This window comes from Oxyura jamaicensis, chromosome 2, assembly GCF_011077185.1.
Source record: "Oxyura jamaicensis isolate SHBP4307 breed ruddy duck chromosome 2, BPBGC_Ojam_1.0, whole genome shotgun sequence".
In the NCBI taxonomy this organism is placed as follows: domain Eukaryota; kingdom Metazoa; phylum Chordata; class Aves; order Anseriformes; family Anatidae; genus Oxyura; species Oxyura jamaicensis.
Window position 1 is genome coordinate 118,260,148 of NC_048894.1, and position 17,349 is coordinate 118,277,496.

A 17,349-nucleotide genomic window follows, 5' to 3' on the forward strand; every position below is an offset into this window, starting at 1 on the left:
TCCTTTCCTTTCCTTTCCTTTCCTTTCCTTTCCTTTCCTTTCCTTTCTTGTATGTTGCAAAGATTCTTGGGAGAAAAAGTAAATAAATAAATAAATAAAAACTATATAAAACAAAAACCAACCACCACCACCAAGTCCTCCCCCCTAAGCTACATATAAACATAATTATTGCCTTTATATACTCCAAATATTTATGTCTGGTACAACTTGCTCAACAATTGTCTTACGTATAATCTTTGTTAAGCAAAGTAAAAGATATCCTTTCACCTGAAGTCTACTATATCTTCCATGCTTTTATAATGTGATACTTAGTAAAGCCACCATTTACCAAACAATTCTGAATTTAATAAACAGACCAAGTAATGATACTTAATATTGAAATCTTTTCTGCCTGAGTTTTATGCAGAAGACAAATGAGTAAAGAATAAGTCATTCAGAATAAGTCAGTGTTAAATGAACTATTCCGATACACTTTGAACTGGAATTTATGGTGCAGTTTCAGTGTGGTGTTTATAAATTTCTAAACGTAAGCATGTAAAAAATCTGAGTGGAATTAATAGGTTTGGTGTTTTGTTGTTTTTTTAATTATTTTTCTTTTCATATTTTGACTGTAACTAAAAATTTTAATTTCATATTTAAGCTTTAGATTTTATATTGCTTAGAGCTGTTATTTTGACTTGAAACAAAGACTTGCACAGTAACGGATACAGAGTAGGGCTTAATGGCTTTAGTCTCCTATACAGAAGATTCAGACAAGAAGGACTTTCAGATTAATATAAAAACATGACTGTACCCCTTGCAAAAGACAGATCACTGTCACATGCAGCTATGTTGAGTGTACATGTACATGCACACAGAAGCAATGAGAGAAAGATGCAGCATGGATGATAAATAGGCAGTGAGACTGGAGCCCTAATGACCTTGATTCTTACTCCGGCTCCATCACTGACTTCTTGGTTGAAAAAATCCCTTACCTATTCCTGTTTTTGTTTGTTTGTTTGTTTGTTTGTTTGTTTCCCTTTGGAGGGTTGGGGGGGTGGGCTAGTGGCAGGGGGGGAGTTTGTGATATTTTCCTGCTTTGTAATATACTTCGAGATCAAGAGGTAAAAATGACAAATAAGGAATAAGTAACATATCTATATGTTCAGGTAAAAGAACAAACAAACAAAAAAGCTAATCTCTCTTGCATTTATTTCTTTCCACATAGGTTTTAGAAGTGTTCAGTGAGGGATTTGTATCCACAAGGAAATAAAAAACTAGGACAGTGTGAAACATTCCCCAAATCTTTGTCATTTTATGTCCAAGAGAGCTTTAAGCAGCTCCACAGCAGGTGGCACACATGGAGTTCAAAGTGATCCTTTACACACGAACCTACTTGAAATTTATTGTGCAAAACAGATCTGCTTCTCTGCCAGATTTCTAAATCTAATTTATTTTCTCCTCAGTTTTCTTTTTCTCAGCTAAAAGCAAAACCAGTATTGTGCTAATTGAAATGGAAAGCAGCTGATCATAATCACCTTAAGTGAGAAGCTGTGTGCTGTTGAATTTCAGATACAGCTCAGTGTACTGTCATTCATAGAGTGCCTTAGAATTTCATCTCTCAGTAGCCTTTTCCATTTTTTCATTTTGTACTTGGGACTGTGATGACGCATATCCTAATGGCTAATTGAAGCCATCAAAATACAGCTGATAAAATACAGTGCAAGCCCTGGAGATGTGGCTGTGTACCAGTCCATATGTGCCTTTGGGTGTATTAATGGGGAGAGGCCTCCAACTGAGTATATGCATAGATTCTTTGTAGTGTACCTTCCTTTGAGATGCTTGCATCTCAAGAATCCCCAGGGATAAAAAAGTGCTCTCTCTCTCACTCACAGCGTTGTACAGAAGGTGAATGAATTTTGCACTACCATAGCATTTAATACAAAACAATGAACTAGTGGAAAGATTAAATAAAAATGTGTTGTGTCACTTTCAAATAACTGATTATTTTCACAGAGTAAAAAGAGTCATACTTCACACAAAATTCATTGGAATTTTATAAAATTAATGGAGTTGTAACATTCATATATGTATTGTTCTTATTGAAGATAACTTCTTTTCAGAGATTTCCCTTCATCTTTCCTCCCTCCAACCTATTCAATTCACTACAGAGATAAAAGCTTATTTGCCCACACCTATGATGGTTTGATCCCACTACCTGAGCAAAGACCACCATATGAGCATTTTAGCCCTCTTCCCTGGCCTACATCAGTTTCTTCAATTGCTTTTCTTTTTACAAAGTACTCTGCCAGTTCTAAACCCGGTATAATCTGATTCAAAGTTCATTTAACTCTAACTTTAATTGACTACAGCATGTCAGGGCTGTGATAAGACAAGAGATCTTATTTGCCCTGGAAACTCTCACCTGGAACCTCTAGTCATGCCCCTTCTGCACATGAGCATAGGAAATCCATTTAAGATCATGCCTGAACTGCATTAGACATGCATCAGTCTTTAGACCCATCTCTGGCCCCATCTCCTGAATAGACTTAGGAAAAATGTTGTAGTCTTGTGTTCAGCTCTGTCTTTGGCCCTTTGCCCAGCTATTTCCATCTGGACCACCAGGATGGATCCTGAATCTAATTCATAATTTGCCATGTTTGGGGCTGCTGATGGCTCTACCTGACACATGAAGATGCTGCAGGACTGTTCCCTGGTCACTGCTTGCACTGGGGTCACTCCCAGATCCTGTGTTATTCTACCTCATGGAGCAGTCCCACTCTTGCTGCTGTCTAGCACAGTGATCTTTGAAACAAACCTTCTGAATGCAATCCTTTCATTCTTCTTTTGATCTGATCTAGCTTCACATCTCAACTTTGAGATCTGGGGAGACTGTATCAAAGTAGAAGTCACGGAAAATAAAAAGAGGTCACTTAGAAAATCAGAGGTATAGTCAAAATTAACACTACCCAGATTCTTTCTTCTGTGTTGTAACCTACTTGTTGCAACCTACTCTGACCAAATATATTGTTTCTTCTCCTGACTCTTCATCTTGTTTGTAACACCACTGACCATATCCCATACAGTCCTTGTGTTTCATCTTTTATTCTATATCTTACCATGCCATGATTTTTTCTTCCTTAGGCAGCATCAGTTTTTTCTTTTCTTTTCTTTTTTTTTTTTTTTTTTTACTTAGCTGTTTCTTGGGCTTTTCCTAAGTTTTACCTTTACAGATAAAGCTATATACCTCTTTGTCACTCTGAATTTCTTACTGTGCACCTGCTCAACTACAATATGCATGCAACAAGAGTCTGTTCTCTCTCTCTCATTGCTCATGCTGGGGAAACAAGGCAAGGCTCATGGAAGAGAGCTAGTTTTTGTACTGAACTCAGTATTTTAGATGATCATTAGATCTGAAAGCTGATAACAGCTTGTGATCCACTTAACTGTACTTTTCTTGATTTTAAAAAGTTGTAGGTAATCTGCTAATATATGCTGTCCTGATCTAAGCTTTGAGCCACTTTCTGCAGAAGCATTCTGCAAGGTCAGGATTCATCCCCTTCTACCAGGGTAGAATATAAACAGACGTTTTGTGAATGCATTTACTTTTAAAGGTGTTCAGATGCTGTCATCTTGTCTTCAATTAAACAACTATAACTATTGCATAAATCACAAACTGCACAAACTCATGGGCGACAACTTCAGTCAAGATAGACTTGTCTTCCTGGGCTGACTCCATAGTCAGAGGATGTGCTCCATTATAATAAAGTTCAAAGTAGGAATTTAGGTGCTCTGAAGGACTTGTCTCCATGGCTAAATTCTGTCTTTGTAAAGACCCCAAAGGTGTTCAATGAATCTGAAACTTATTAGGATTTAATCTATTAGTCATTTGGCATTAAAAAGAAAAAGGTAACTAACTGGCTGCAGTAATTTCTCCATCATCTGAAACTGTGACAAACACCATAAAGTATTGACATGTTTTTCTCTCATTGAAGGTTGTCAACATCACCAATGTTTATAGTTATAGGACAAAATTAAGGAAAAATATTTTAAAAAGTGAATTTAACTATCACGTCAAGTGTGTGATAAGACAATGATTACTATCATTATCAAGCATCAAGTGTCATTTTTAATTCCATCTGACTGTGCATTGCTATGTTGTCAAATAGCTGTGCAAGGCTGAGACATGGTATTAAAGTGATCTCTTTCTGCTTGATTTTGCAGTGGTTAAATATCATCTAACAGTATTTTCTAGAAATATTTTGACTGTGAGAAATGTCGTGCATATGACTGCATGTATATATGGTACTTACGGTGACACAGGGGACAGATCCCTTCTCTGGTCATTGGAGAATGTCCAGCAGGAAGAGAGCAATGAGGTACTCTGTATTTAAAATTAAAGTTACTTAAAATTTATCCTTTAATCCATTCTTGTACTTTGTATACATTCTTTTTCCTCTCTACTTAAAATAATAGTGTTTAAGATTGTAATATTGAACAATTTTATTTTAGTCATTTCTAGTTATTGTGGATGCTGTTGAACTGGGAGAACTGGACAAAGTTGTTCTTTTAATCAGCAGTAAAACAGGTAAAGTACTTTTGCTGCTCTCTAAAGTCAGTGATGTGAATCACACAGCTAATCTGTTAAGAGCAATACAATCACCACCAGAGATAAATTCAGATTAATTTCCTTTGGTTATTTTTTTTTTTTTAAGATAAAATTTTATAAAGCAAAATCCTACATTTTGTTGCATTTAAATCCTTGGAGCTGAAAGTTGTATTATTATTGCATCAAGAAAGTAAACTATTCCATTACAAACAAGAGAGAAAAACAGAATACGAGGATAATAATTTTGTTCTCCTATTAATACACAATATATGAGAATAATTATAACTCAAGTATGAAACTGGTTTTGTTTAATTGTCCTGTGATTCAGTTATTTTTATTGTTTTCACCAGCTGTTCTGTTTTGTTACTGTAAACTTTTATTTTTTTTTGGGGGGTGGGGCTGGGGCGGGGTGAGAGTGTACCTCTTTTAAATGTGATGAACAGTAGCTTTGCCACCAAATTCCATTGTCTCATCTGTAGGATGCCAATCATGCTTCTAAGGAATATTCTAAGGATGAATTTTTTGTAAAGTGTTTTCAAGTCCTTTAATGAAATTTGTTATATAATTATGTATTGTTACTTACTATGTATTGCAATTGACCATTTGTAGACAGTTTTCTAGGAAAGCAAGGGTTATACATTTCTGCTTTGTCTGTCTTGTTTGCCTGTCTGCTGGCTCCTCATGATAACTTTCTAAACACACCACCCAACTTCAACCAAATTTGGAAAATGCATATAAATATCCAAGACATTTGGGTGGTAAACATGGGTGGTCAACACATTCTGCACCAGAGCATGATCTGCTCAAATGCTAGGGTCTTCAGAGGGGGCACAACATAGAGCTGCAGTTATTACAGTGGATAGGGAAGGGGAGGGGCAGCCCTGTTGTACTGTTGGTGGGGGCTCACTACATTGTTTTCTGCAGTTTCAGCCATTAAAGTTAACTACAGTCATCTGTCTCACTGACAGTCATTGAATATGGCAATTACAGATTGCCAAAGGGCACCACAGAGAACATGACAGGCAAGATTTTTCCAGTCAGGTTTGAAAACATGATTCACAAAGGAGGAACTTTGGGGCTCATTGGCTGTGTGTGTTATGAAGAAAGGATTGGACAGGTGTATAATACATTTCTTCCAAAAGAATTACTTAGATGGTAAAGTACTTTGGATGAGTAAGGGTGTCCACATTGTGTCTAGAGGCTTATCGAGTTGTTTGAATGTAGACTTTGAACCAAAAATCCCCAAGCACAGAAGCTCTTTAGTGTCTGAAATCAAATGTACCCTGCAGGACTGGTCAGCCCAGGCAATGTATTGATTTTCTATATTTATGCTGCTTCTATCAGAGCTGTTTTTTAGGATCAGGTGGCTCTTCCCTCACTGCATGCATGGTTTGAGATTTTGAGATCCCCGAGCTTCTGAGCGTCTCCATGCACTGCCTGGGCAGATCACAAGTGCAACACCATGTCCTGAATTACTCCACAGGAGTCTGATCCTATTAGACTCCTACTGATATATAATAAAATAGACTTAGACAATAGGAGAAGACATTGGGACACACTTTGCTGAAGAGAGCTGCAAGGACAAATGATAGAAGACAAGAGAAAGTGAGTAGTCTTCATGATTAGCTAGTGGCAAGAGATTCAGGCCAGTGTCATAGACAGCATGTAGCTGAAGCCCCCAGCAGAAAACTCAAAACTGCAATTCAAAGACAAATTTTTCTTATACAGAAGAGGTTTACACTGAATTGTTGATCTTCCTTCATACCTGTCATTCAGTAAATCTTTGTTCTGCACATGGAATAAAGTTCCAAACCTTTTGTCAACCAGTTACTGAGGAGGAAGCACCAGATACATATTCCTTCCCTTACTTCTCAAATGAGCCTGCCTGAGTCATGCTGAATGTGTTCTGCATGCCTACTGCTCTCCTGCACTCTTCTGCTTCACCAAGACAAGGGAAATACTTCTAAACTTCTATATAGAGGTTTTAAATAGAAAGAAAATAAGAAATGTTTCAATGATTCGAGGATTTTATAGTCAATTGTTGTTCTACATAAATGAATTAATAAATGATGTTTAAATACTTTACTTAATTCTTGGATGCACAGTAAAACATTTTCACTATATTTTATTTTATTGATCTTAGACTGCAAATTGGACATTAAAAAATTGCATTTGAAAGAAGCTGTGAAGAATCATCCTATCTATGTGTTTGAAGTGAATGAGTAAGTATCATACGAGGAGCTAGTCATTTTGTAGTATAATATTAGAGAACACTGAGCAAGCACTGGATTAAAAAGATTGTCATACAGTGGGTCAGTCAACAGATTTTTTTTTTAAAAAGTCCATCTTCCACTGTCCCATATAAACTCAGAGGGTGTTTGGATTTAACATAAAGTTTACTTACCACAAAAATATATGATTTTTGTTTTGCAGGAAATTTTCTGTGGATCCAAATAAGCCAGAAATACAGAGAGAAATCCCAGTATCTTTTATTATTAGAGGAGACAAACAAAAGAATGGCACAGATAACAACTTAAATAAAGAAGGAAGTCAAGCAGAAAATCAGACAGAGTATACTATTCAAGTGTACACAGGTGACAAAAGGGGAGCAGGAACTGATGCCAATGTGCATATTATTTTGTTTGGGGATGAGGACAAATCTGAGGTGTTACAGCTCTCTCAGTCACTGGAGCATCAAGATCCCTTTGAAAGAGGAAAGGTGAGGATACAGATTTCTGTCTGTTTCTGGATTGGGAAAGTAAATATTAAATATATTCAAGACTTTTATCAAACTTCAGGCATTTATTCTCTTTGCCATGCAATTAGATGAGATATGGACAGCTCTCTCTGTGGTTAGCCTTTTCACCAGAGTAACCAAGTGACATTTCACCTCTGATATATCTAACTGACTATTACTAACTATTGCTGTTAGTCCCAAACACATTCTCATATTGCATCCACTCATCTGCTCAGTTACGTTTCATTGATCTGTAATGCACAGTATGCATTACTTGTGTATGTGCATATATGTGCAATATTCCTTGGTGTTACACAAATTTTGAATATTATGTTTGAGAATACATCAGTCTCTGACATCCCATTGGTTTACTTTGCAATGGAAAGTGAGGCTTTAAGCCTCACTGAATGTATAAACATATAACCAAATAAAATGGAGAAGGCCAACTGTGTCCTGGCCTGCATCAAAAGAGGAGTGACCAGCAGGTAGGTCAAGGAAGGTGATTGTCCCCCTCTACTCTGCCATTTTGAGGCCCCACCTGGAGTGCTGCACCCAGGTTTGGAGTCCCCAGCACCAGAAAGTTGTGGATGTGTTAGAGTGAGTCCAGAAGAAGAAGAAGAAGGCTACAGAGATGATCAGAGGGCTGGAGAGAGCTAGGGATGTTCAGTCTAGAGAAGAGAAGGCTCCAGAAGCCTTCTCAGTCTAGAGAAGAGAAGGCTCTCATTGTGGCCTTTCAATACTTAAAGTGGTCTTATAACAACGATGGAGAAGGACTCTTTACTCAGGTAGATAATGGTAGGACAAGGGGGAATGGTCTTAAACTAAAAGAGGATAGATTTAGACTAGGCATTAGGAGGAAATTCTTCACTCAGAGGATGGTGAGGCACTGGAACAGGCTTCCAAAAGAAGTTACAGATGCTCCATCCCTGGAGGTGTTAAAGGCCAGGCTGGATGGGGCCTTGGCCAACCTGATCTAGTGGGTGGCATCCCTGGCTATGGCAGGGGGAATGGAGTTAGATGACCTTTAAGGTCCTTTCCAATGTGGGCCATTCTCTGGTTCTATGACTCTATGATTCTGTGATTCTATGATTCTATTCAGATATTTGTAGTTCAGATATAAATATTTGCATAAGAATGCTGATTCTCTGTAAGGTATCCTAGTACCTTAACAGAATATTCAATTTTTACATATTACTTTGGCAAAGGATTGTTCCATTTACTCAGCACCTCTGATGGTGACCCTTATGTAGCAAGAAATAAGTATATTTCCCATATTTTTCTCCTGTGGATATCTTGAAAGGAAATGACTGAATAAGTAAAATTTCAGTCAAGATATCTTCCATATGAAATCTACTTCATTATTTCCAGCAATAGTAAGCATCCTTTTATGTGCAGTTTGGTTCAAGTTTTTTTCAGCTAGAGTCTGTGGATATCATCATGTATTGATTTCAATACTGAGAAAATTAATAAAGCTAGTTACCTATAAGCACAAGGAGCAAATAAGAGTGTCTTGAGTAATACTTCCTTTTACTTAGTACTACACAGGAGGTATCATTGCTCTTTGAAAAAGAAGAGTAAATACATAGAAATTGTATCATTAGCTAATTAACAGTCTAGCTAAATCAATGTAAGCCAGTGAGATCTTTAAGAAATGTCTTATGGAAAAAAAAGGATCTGATGAAAATATATAATATGTAGGAGATATAATGGTTAATGCTGTACAAGCCTTTCTCTTTTGCATTCTTGAACATATATTTATGTATAATAAACTGAAAACATTTTAGAAGGCTATATCAACTGAGAATTCATGACATTTAGTAAAAATACTTCTTTGATATATGAAAGTCAGGAAAGAGATATGGATTTTCCTTCTCTAAGATTTGTCTGCTCTACTGTATAAATTGTCCTACTATAAGATTGTCCTACTATAAAATATAGAGAGGATCTTCCAAAGACCTTTGCCAAGGAAAATAAACCATACCGGGTGTCACCCATCTATTTCAAACTGATATTATTGCATTTGAATTAGTCCTGAAACTGGCCTTAACAAAGGTATAAATTTCCAACTGTATATATGTAACTTTCTATAACTGGCTGTATTTTAATATTAAAGGTTGATACTTTCAAGATTAAGACAAAAAAATTAGGAAGCCTACATTCCATTGAAATTGGTCATGATGGGAAAGGATTTGGTAAGTATACTGCATGTGTTCAACGGGCTTGTAAAAATCTGCTTGAATATCCACCTGACATTTGGAAGGTCTTTGAAGTCATGCTATTGCTACAGCTAGTTAATACAAATCTGTATACAAATGAGGTCAGTTTGACTGCTCTTGCTTATACCACCCGTTTTTTTTTTTTTTTTTTTTTTGCTCGCAGAGAGGAAATGTAGTTAGTATGTATCTCTGAAGGCTTCATTCTTCCGTCATTGTTCAGCCAAAACTTTTATTAGATGTGTTGAACATCATAGGATTACCATGACACACGTGGCTTTTCTTCTTGTGAAAGCTAAACTATAAGGAGAGCACTGGACTGCACCAGATCTTGACCTGATTTTAAGTTAGGATGCAGTTATAGTACGAACCCAGACATGATGATAGAAACTGTTTCAATGTACACATAATTGCTAATACCTGAATTTACCAAAATATAAGATAGGATATTAGGGCATACAGCATTTGGGCATACAGCATTACATTTAGTGATGCTATGAAATTAAAACCTTGAAAGATAGAAATATATAGATAGAATTTTCAGTCAATGTACAGCTTGAATCACAAAGGTCTAATTGTTTTGAGATAATTTAAACAGGTGAGTTTTACTAAACCACTCTGGTAAGTAAGAAATGCACTTAGTTTTAGTAAAACCTTATTTATTAATAAGGCATCAAGAGTGTAGCATACCTACGATGCACCAAACAAAACTCTGCAACTGGCAAATCTTTTTTCAGGCAAAAGTTGTACAGGGGTTTTCTGACTATCTAGTCATATCATACATGTGATGGTACTGAAAACTACATGTATATACACATATACAATCTGTTGAAATAAAATCCTCCTGCTGAATTTCATTTTATTAGTGTTAGCTACTGTACATGTACACAATTCAGCTTAACGCTGGGAAATTCTACACCAGCAGACTTTTGATGCTCTCAGAATTGCACAGAAGCCTGCAGAGGAAATACATGTTAAACTTGTAATTTCTGGGTCCCAAACCATCAATAACATGATTATCTTTGCTCTCCGTGTCCTGATCAACATTGCATAGTGCCTTCCTAGCACAGCTGGTGTATGTAGATCCATGTTAAATCTGTGACTTTTTCCCTCTATTTTTTTTCTCTGAAATGATCTCCAAATGTCTTTTGTCATGTCAGTTGTAATCTGCAAAAGTCTCCTCAAAGGTAACACCTCTTTGAAATGTTTCATCTGTTTGCTAATCTTTCCTAGCTGCCTCTAGATTTCTCCATACCTAGAGCATTCAGTGAAGTCTGCTGGAGTTATGTCAATAAAGGATAAAGCATTAGATTATAAACTTTTCAGGAGAGCAAACATAGCTTAATATTTGTTTATAAGGTGCTGTGTAAATTTGAGGGACTGTAAATTTTTATTGCTAATAATCATGACTGAATTACAGAGATTTCAGGAAAGGTCATATATTCCAAGTAGAGTCTATGATATATTAAAGCATTCACAAAATTTCATTAAAGGAGTTCCAAAAGTACTTTACAATTTCAATAAATGACTCCTGCGGATTGAAGATGAAAAACGTAGACACCTTTATGGCCTAGTTATACTAGATAATTGTTTGAAAACATCCATGGAAGAGGAAAAACATTGCTATGCCTTTATGTTTTATCTACATTGGTACAGTTTGCAAAATATTTTATGTTCTGTTTTTAGCCTACATACAAATTATATGTGTATATATATATTTAGCCTACATGGTAGTTTCTCCAAATATTTGAAAACCAAAATCATTTGTTAGAATATAGTATTTTATCTCTAGAACATGCAAAGAATACCAAAAGGTTTTCAGCTGTTAGCAATATGATCCTAATTGGTTTTTAAATGTTGTCATTAAGTGTTTGCATTGGCAAACACAACTAAAGACATCATCACAAACATTGCATTTATGTATAATAAAGTTATATTTTAAAAACCTTCATATTTTAATATAGTATAAAATAAAATTCTATAGCATAAGAATGATAGTATTTTTCACACATCAAACTTGTTGACTATAGTAGAACATTAAATATATTCTTAAAGCTAAAACAGATATGCATGTTGGCCCAAAACTGAGATGTTATTCTGAATCATTCCTGACAGAGAAATGTGGATATGAGCATCATTTGGATTCATCAATAGGTTTATATGAGTATATAAAAGGTGTATATAAGTATAAATGCATTAATTAGAAAGGAGTAATAGAATTTCTGTTTTCCTATACCTAGATTACCATTAAAATAGTACATCTACTAATAAAGTCAATCTTTTTTTGTTTTTTTTTTGTTTGTTTGGTAGACACTGAAGATCAAAGCATATCAAGGGTGTACTATGAGTGCATTTCAGACTACAGAAAAGGGCAAAATGGGATTTCAAAAATGTATTTGATATTACTATACACTCTGTTTCATTTGCCTTATACCTCTTCCATTCAATGTGGAAAAATAAGTTAAGCTGTAATAATTTTTTCCTTTATATTTTCTGTCAAAAACATCAAAGACCTCCTCCATAAAACTGAGAGAAGTTGGTAGTAATTTGAATTATCGACTTTTCAGTTTTATTATTGATATTGAGTCCATTTGAAACTGCTGAACCACACAGGGTTTGGAAATGAAATCAGAAACATTTCTTATGCTTTATATGGGTTTTGGTTATATCAAATTTGTCTTTTCTTCTTCGTTCTACAGGAAGTGGCTGGTTTCTGGAAAAAGTAGAAATCACTGATGCATCTAGGAATTCACTGTATTGCTTCAACTGTAACAGGTCAGTAGATCAATTCATTATTACTCTGTAGGTGCTGTTTTCTTCATAAAAACAACTACTAGTGGTCTTTTTAAGTCTCTTAATTGTTTCTCTTCTGGTTTCCTAAAACAGTACGAATTTTGAAACCATGCTGTTTTTATATCAGTCCATCCCCAGTAACTTTTGAACCTTTTGACCATTTTCCATCTAATTTACCAGAAGAATATTTAAAGGAAGACATTATATTTTTCCAAGTTATTAAAACTCAATGGTTGTAGAAGAGACAGACCTATTTGAGTGCCTTTGCTGAGAGAAGATAGTAGTATGGCATTTTCACGAGGTAGAAGCTGTGTGGTGAACCACTGCACAAGTATTAGTGCATATGTAGCTCTGACTAGTATATCATATGGACACAGATATGAGAGGGAATTAGAAATAAGGGATGGTGGGTGGATAGTAGGATATGACAGATACAATTCTGGAGAAAACAAAAGTCATTTTTTGTTCAGTTGTTTTTAAAAAAGCAACATTAAAATCCTTCTGTTTCAATGTCTACCTAGTATGGGTCTAAGATATGTTCAGCTGAATGTAATAAGGATAACAGAACACTTTTTACAATGACATGTAAGAGGTAAATTTAGAAATTTATTCAGATAAAGGGGTTTTAGGGTAAATGGGTTCTAATGTACAAAGGGAAGATCCACGTTAGTCTGCGTCAAACTGAAACAATACAGTTTCAGAAGTTGGAGATTAAACTGAAAGGTATATTTGGGGTGACCATTCACTACAGCATACAGTTTGCAGCTTAATGCATTTCAGAGCAAACAACAGAAGCAAACACATTCTTGTCTTTCTAAGTGTAAAATAAAATTTTAATGCATCTGGAGAGCAGAGAACTATGAAATCTTACAAGTTTTCAATATGTAGAAAGAGGGATGTTGCCTGCTGATCTGAAAACATAAATGGTAGCCAAGAATATTTAATTTAATTCTTCGGAATGTTTCTGTAAACTTGATAATTCATCAAAGCCAAATCTCAAACCTGAAACAAACAAACAAACAAACAAAAAAAACACATTTTTTAATTTTATTTTTTATTCCTGGATAATCAGTTAGACTCCACAATCTTAGTCATGAGAATGCAGAACTGTTAATGCCTCAACAGAAGCTTCAGGCCCTCAGTACCTGACAGTGCCTGGTCTGCAGCTTGCAGGGGCCGGCTCTACAAAACATGATTAATGTCATGCAATATCTCAGAATAAATCTCTACACAGCACTGCACTAAAGTCTTCATGTAGGTTCCATAAAACTTCCTCCAAACACATGCTCTAATCTTCTAGATACCTACATTTAAGCTAACAGGCATGAGCTAAATTTCTTAGATCACAGTATCACTTACTTGTGCAACACAGTCCATGAGAGGATTTTCAACTGATGTCATAGAATCACTGTTTGGAAGGGACCTCTGGAGGTCATCTTGGTCAATCTGTACTGAGTAAAGGATCACCTCCCTTGACCTGCTAGCAACACTTAGCCTAATGCAGCCCAGGGTACCATTAGTGACCTTTACTGCAGGGACACATCACTGGCTCATGTTCACCAGGACCCCCAAGTTTTTTTCTGCCAAGCTGCTTTCTGTCATCGTGGCACCCCAGAGTATTCACTGACCCAGAAGCTATGGGTACTCCTGAGATACAGGAAACTATAAGTACATGTCCCTTTTCCAGCTTGCACAAAATGGTTATGGCATATCGTACTGGGTAAATAGGGAATGTGTTTATTCTCTCTCCTCCCGCACCCACCCCACCAAAACAAACAAAAAAACAAACAAAGATTCCTCTCATATCCTCTGATACAAATGCTGTCTCTAAAAGACATTCATCATTGAGAAAGTGAAAGGAACCCTGCATCCTTTACTAACTTGGCACTTAATCTGGCAAGACTAGTTATGTTGCAGCCTGGAACTGTTTGGCTTCAGATGTATCTCCCAGCTGTTCAACAGTGCAATTTCAGATGTGAACTACGTTAATGCTATACCATCTGGGAATTCCTCCCATACTCATTACTAAGTAGAAATGACAACAGCTAGTCTGGCATAAGCCTTGCAGAAGCATTAAAAGAAGCAGAAGCTTTGGAAAATCTATTTGGAAATGAATGTTGTTGCCTCCATGGTTCCAGTTAACCAGTCTGAGTTTTAGGTTCAGGGGGGTTTCTGGTATAGTCAATGGTAAAACCCCTGTAGGATCTTACGGGGCATGGTTAAGGCCCACCATATGGCTCAGTATTTTGTAAGCCACGGAGTTATGAGAAATAAACAGTCCCTGGTACAGAATAAATGGACAATAGCTTACAATCACAGAACACAATGTCTTACTCTAAAATATCCTGTTTTTTACCACTCAGTGAAAGAATCTACTCATCACCTGTTGTTATGCAACTTACACATAAGATGTATGTATGTTTAATATAGTTGTACAGTTACTTTAAAATTATGCACATATGGATACTGAAGGAAACATCACTCTTCAGATTGGTTACTCCTCCTGTATAAGTCAATGTTGAAACTCTCTTAGAAATAGAAAAGTGCAGAAGCAAGCCCTTTGTCTGTTTGTTAAGTTTTATATATAGAAACATAGAATTATTTAGATCGTAAAAGACCTCTAAGATCATCAAGCCCAACCATTAACCTAGCACTGCCAAGTCTACTACTAAACCATGTCCCTAAAAGGCATCTACACGTCTTCTGATACGGTATCTATGAACATGTTCTATGCTTTCCTCTTTAGGTGGCTTGCTGAGGATGGAAGTGAAGGCAGCACTGTGGTGCAACTTTATCCATCGCTCCTTGTTTTCTGATTCTTTCTGAGTGTACTGCTTCTCTAAATTCCTGCTTATTTGATTTACTTGTATTTTGTAATTCTGAAGGTATTGTAATTACTCTGAAGGAATGTCAAAACAATGCATTAAAAACATCACAGTAAATTAAACATGTCTAATGTGAATATTGCATTCCAATCCTATTAGAGTTGCTCGAAAATCTTGCATGACTGAAATTTAGAAAACATAAATTGAGATCTGTAACATGGTACTGTGGACTTGAGCTGAGCATTCATGATGGTAGACATGTAGCAACACACTTAAACATTTTTATTTCAGTAATAATTTGTGAATAATTTCAATTTAGCTTGGGTCAAATCTGTCAATATTTATTAAATTGATAAATTGTTTCAGTTTCAACATTTATTAAAATTTATATTTCCTCAGAATAATTTTCCAAACAAACTGCACAACTCCTTAGACTTACCATGTATTACTTCCTTTTCCTACAAGATACCATGTAGGTAACAGCCAAGAATAAAGAATGTGTTATTCAGGAATTCACTCTGTGACACTAAGTTTCCCACTGACATTTGATTGCAAAATCTTGTGGCTGAGCCAGAACCTCAGCTAAGAACCTTTAAGAGAGACTTTTCCATCATCTGTTATCACTACCATTGCAATAGCTTACTGGGTAACTTAGGCAACTCCCTTGTTCAGCTTGCTGATTTTTACAGTGCCCATTCTTACGCATCCGTCTGCCTCTCTGTATGTGTGAATGCCTTTACTTCAAAAAATCCCATTTTTTTTTGAAAATGTACAACAAATAGAAAAATATTTAGCTACAAATGCATGAATAAGTAGATCAATGTTTGTTTTGGTAAACTTTCATATTGCCAGAGTTGACCGAGTTGACTGAGGAAGAGTTTAGGATACAGATGAGTCTGAAATGAAATCATGAGTTACACACCACTCGAAGTTTCATGTATGTGATCAGAATACATATACTGTATATTAGTTACATAAGGCATCTCTCTGCTTAATCAAAGACACCCCCCCACCCCTTAGTATCTCCAAAATTTAAAATCTGTATGAAGGTCTGAATTTTAGACATATTTCAGCTTTAAGGCACTACCACACTTTGTAGCAGCAATGTGCTTCCTATAATTATAAGAATTAAATAAATTTCTAATCTATGAAATGTTGTCTGGCTTTTTAGTATGTTTGATATTTATTTACATTATTATTTGAAATGAAGAATATTGGCCAATATCTACATGGGCAATGAGATTTCAGTTGTTACTTTGACTCAGAAAATAATAAATATAACAGGTCTTGGTAGGTACTTTTATTTTTATCTACCTTATACGTCATCAAAGAAAGAGCTGGGAAAGTGTGGATGTGATCTTAGTGAGCAGAGGAACAGAGTAAATTTCTTCTAAAAGTGCTCTTTTTGCTTACACTGCTACCATGCACACTGGAATGGATTTAAAATTGTATCCCTAGAGTGCACAGTTCACTTACTTAGTATCAGTATTCATTACACTGAATCACTTTGTTGTGATCTATTATGTGATTTGTTTCATTATTATGTCTTTCATTAATAGTTTGTAATACTAGCTCTCTTTGATGCCATCTCTGATTTATCAAGTGTAAATAATGCCTTCCTAATCTGTTTTTCATTACTAGCCGTGAATACCCTCTTTCAGCAGCTGGCATCCTTATTTGAAAATTATTTCCTCTACTTAGACAGTGTACAGATCAGATGTTGGATTCACTCCCCTGGATCCAGAGTCACGTAAACACCTCCATCCTTTTACATACAGAACACCACCACAGAAGAGGGTTTCATTTCAAGTGCATCACGGGTGCTTGCAGCACATATTGCTAGGGGATTACACTTTGATAAGAAAGCTTGAAATACCATAACGTTCTTATCAGGTCTTGCTTCAAAGACGTGCTGGTTATCATATTTAACTTGTGACGAGAGCTAAACTCTAACTTTGCCTCTTCCACATGGTATACAGTGAAGCCTGTTGTGTTTGGCACACAAATCACTTAATCTGTGTCCCCTGCAAGTGGAAAGGGACAAAAGAGCTGGCCAAAGAAATATTGCAGAGGTGCCAGCTCATGTGCACTCTGTCGTTGCTGCACAGACTAGGAGCCTTGCTTTTCTGCTGCCAGCAGCCCACCCTGTACATAGAGACCCGGCGCATATATGACACCAGTCGTGCCTCCACA

The 17,349-nt window shown here is 36.1% G+C and overlaps 1 protein-coding gene across 4 annotated transcripts in view; it reads left to right on the forward strand.

Moving 5' to 3' along the window:
- Positions 1-16,325, forward strand: part of RP1 (RP1 axonemal microtubule associated) — a 217,760-nt gene extending 201,435 nt beyond the window's left edge. For all 4 annotated transcript variants that reach the window (XM_035318571.1, XM_035318573.1, XM_035318574.1 and 1 more), the window contains 7 exons: positions 4,204-4,358; positions 4,492-4,567; positions 6,732-6,810; positions 7,022-7,307; positions 9,439-9,517; positions 12,238-12,313; positions 15,078-16,325. In XM_035318571.1, the coding sequence (XP_035174462.1) occupies positions 4,204-4,358; positions 4,492-4,567; positions 6,732-6,810; positions 7,022-7,307; positions 9,439-9,517; positions 12,238-12,313; positions 15,078-15,147 (821 nt within the window). In that variant the 3' untranslated portion in view covers positions 15,148-16,325. The remainder of the gene's footprint in view (positions 1-4,203; positions 4,359-4,491; positions 4,568-6,731; positions 6,811-7,021; positions 7,308-9,438; positions 9,518-12,237; positions 12,314-15,077) is intronic.
- The last annotated feature ends 1,024 nt before the right edge of the window (positions 16,326-17,349 follow it).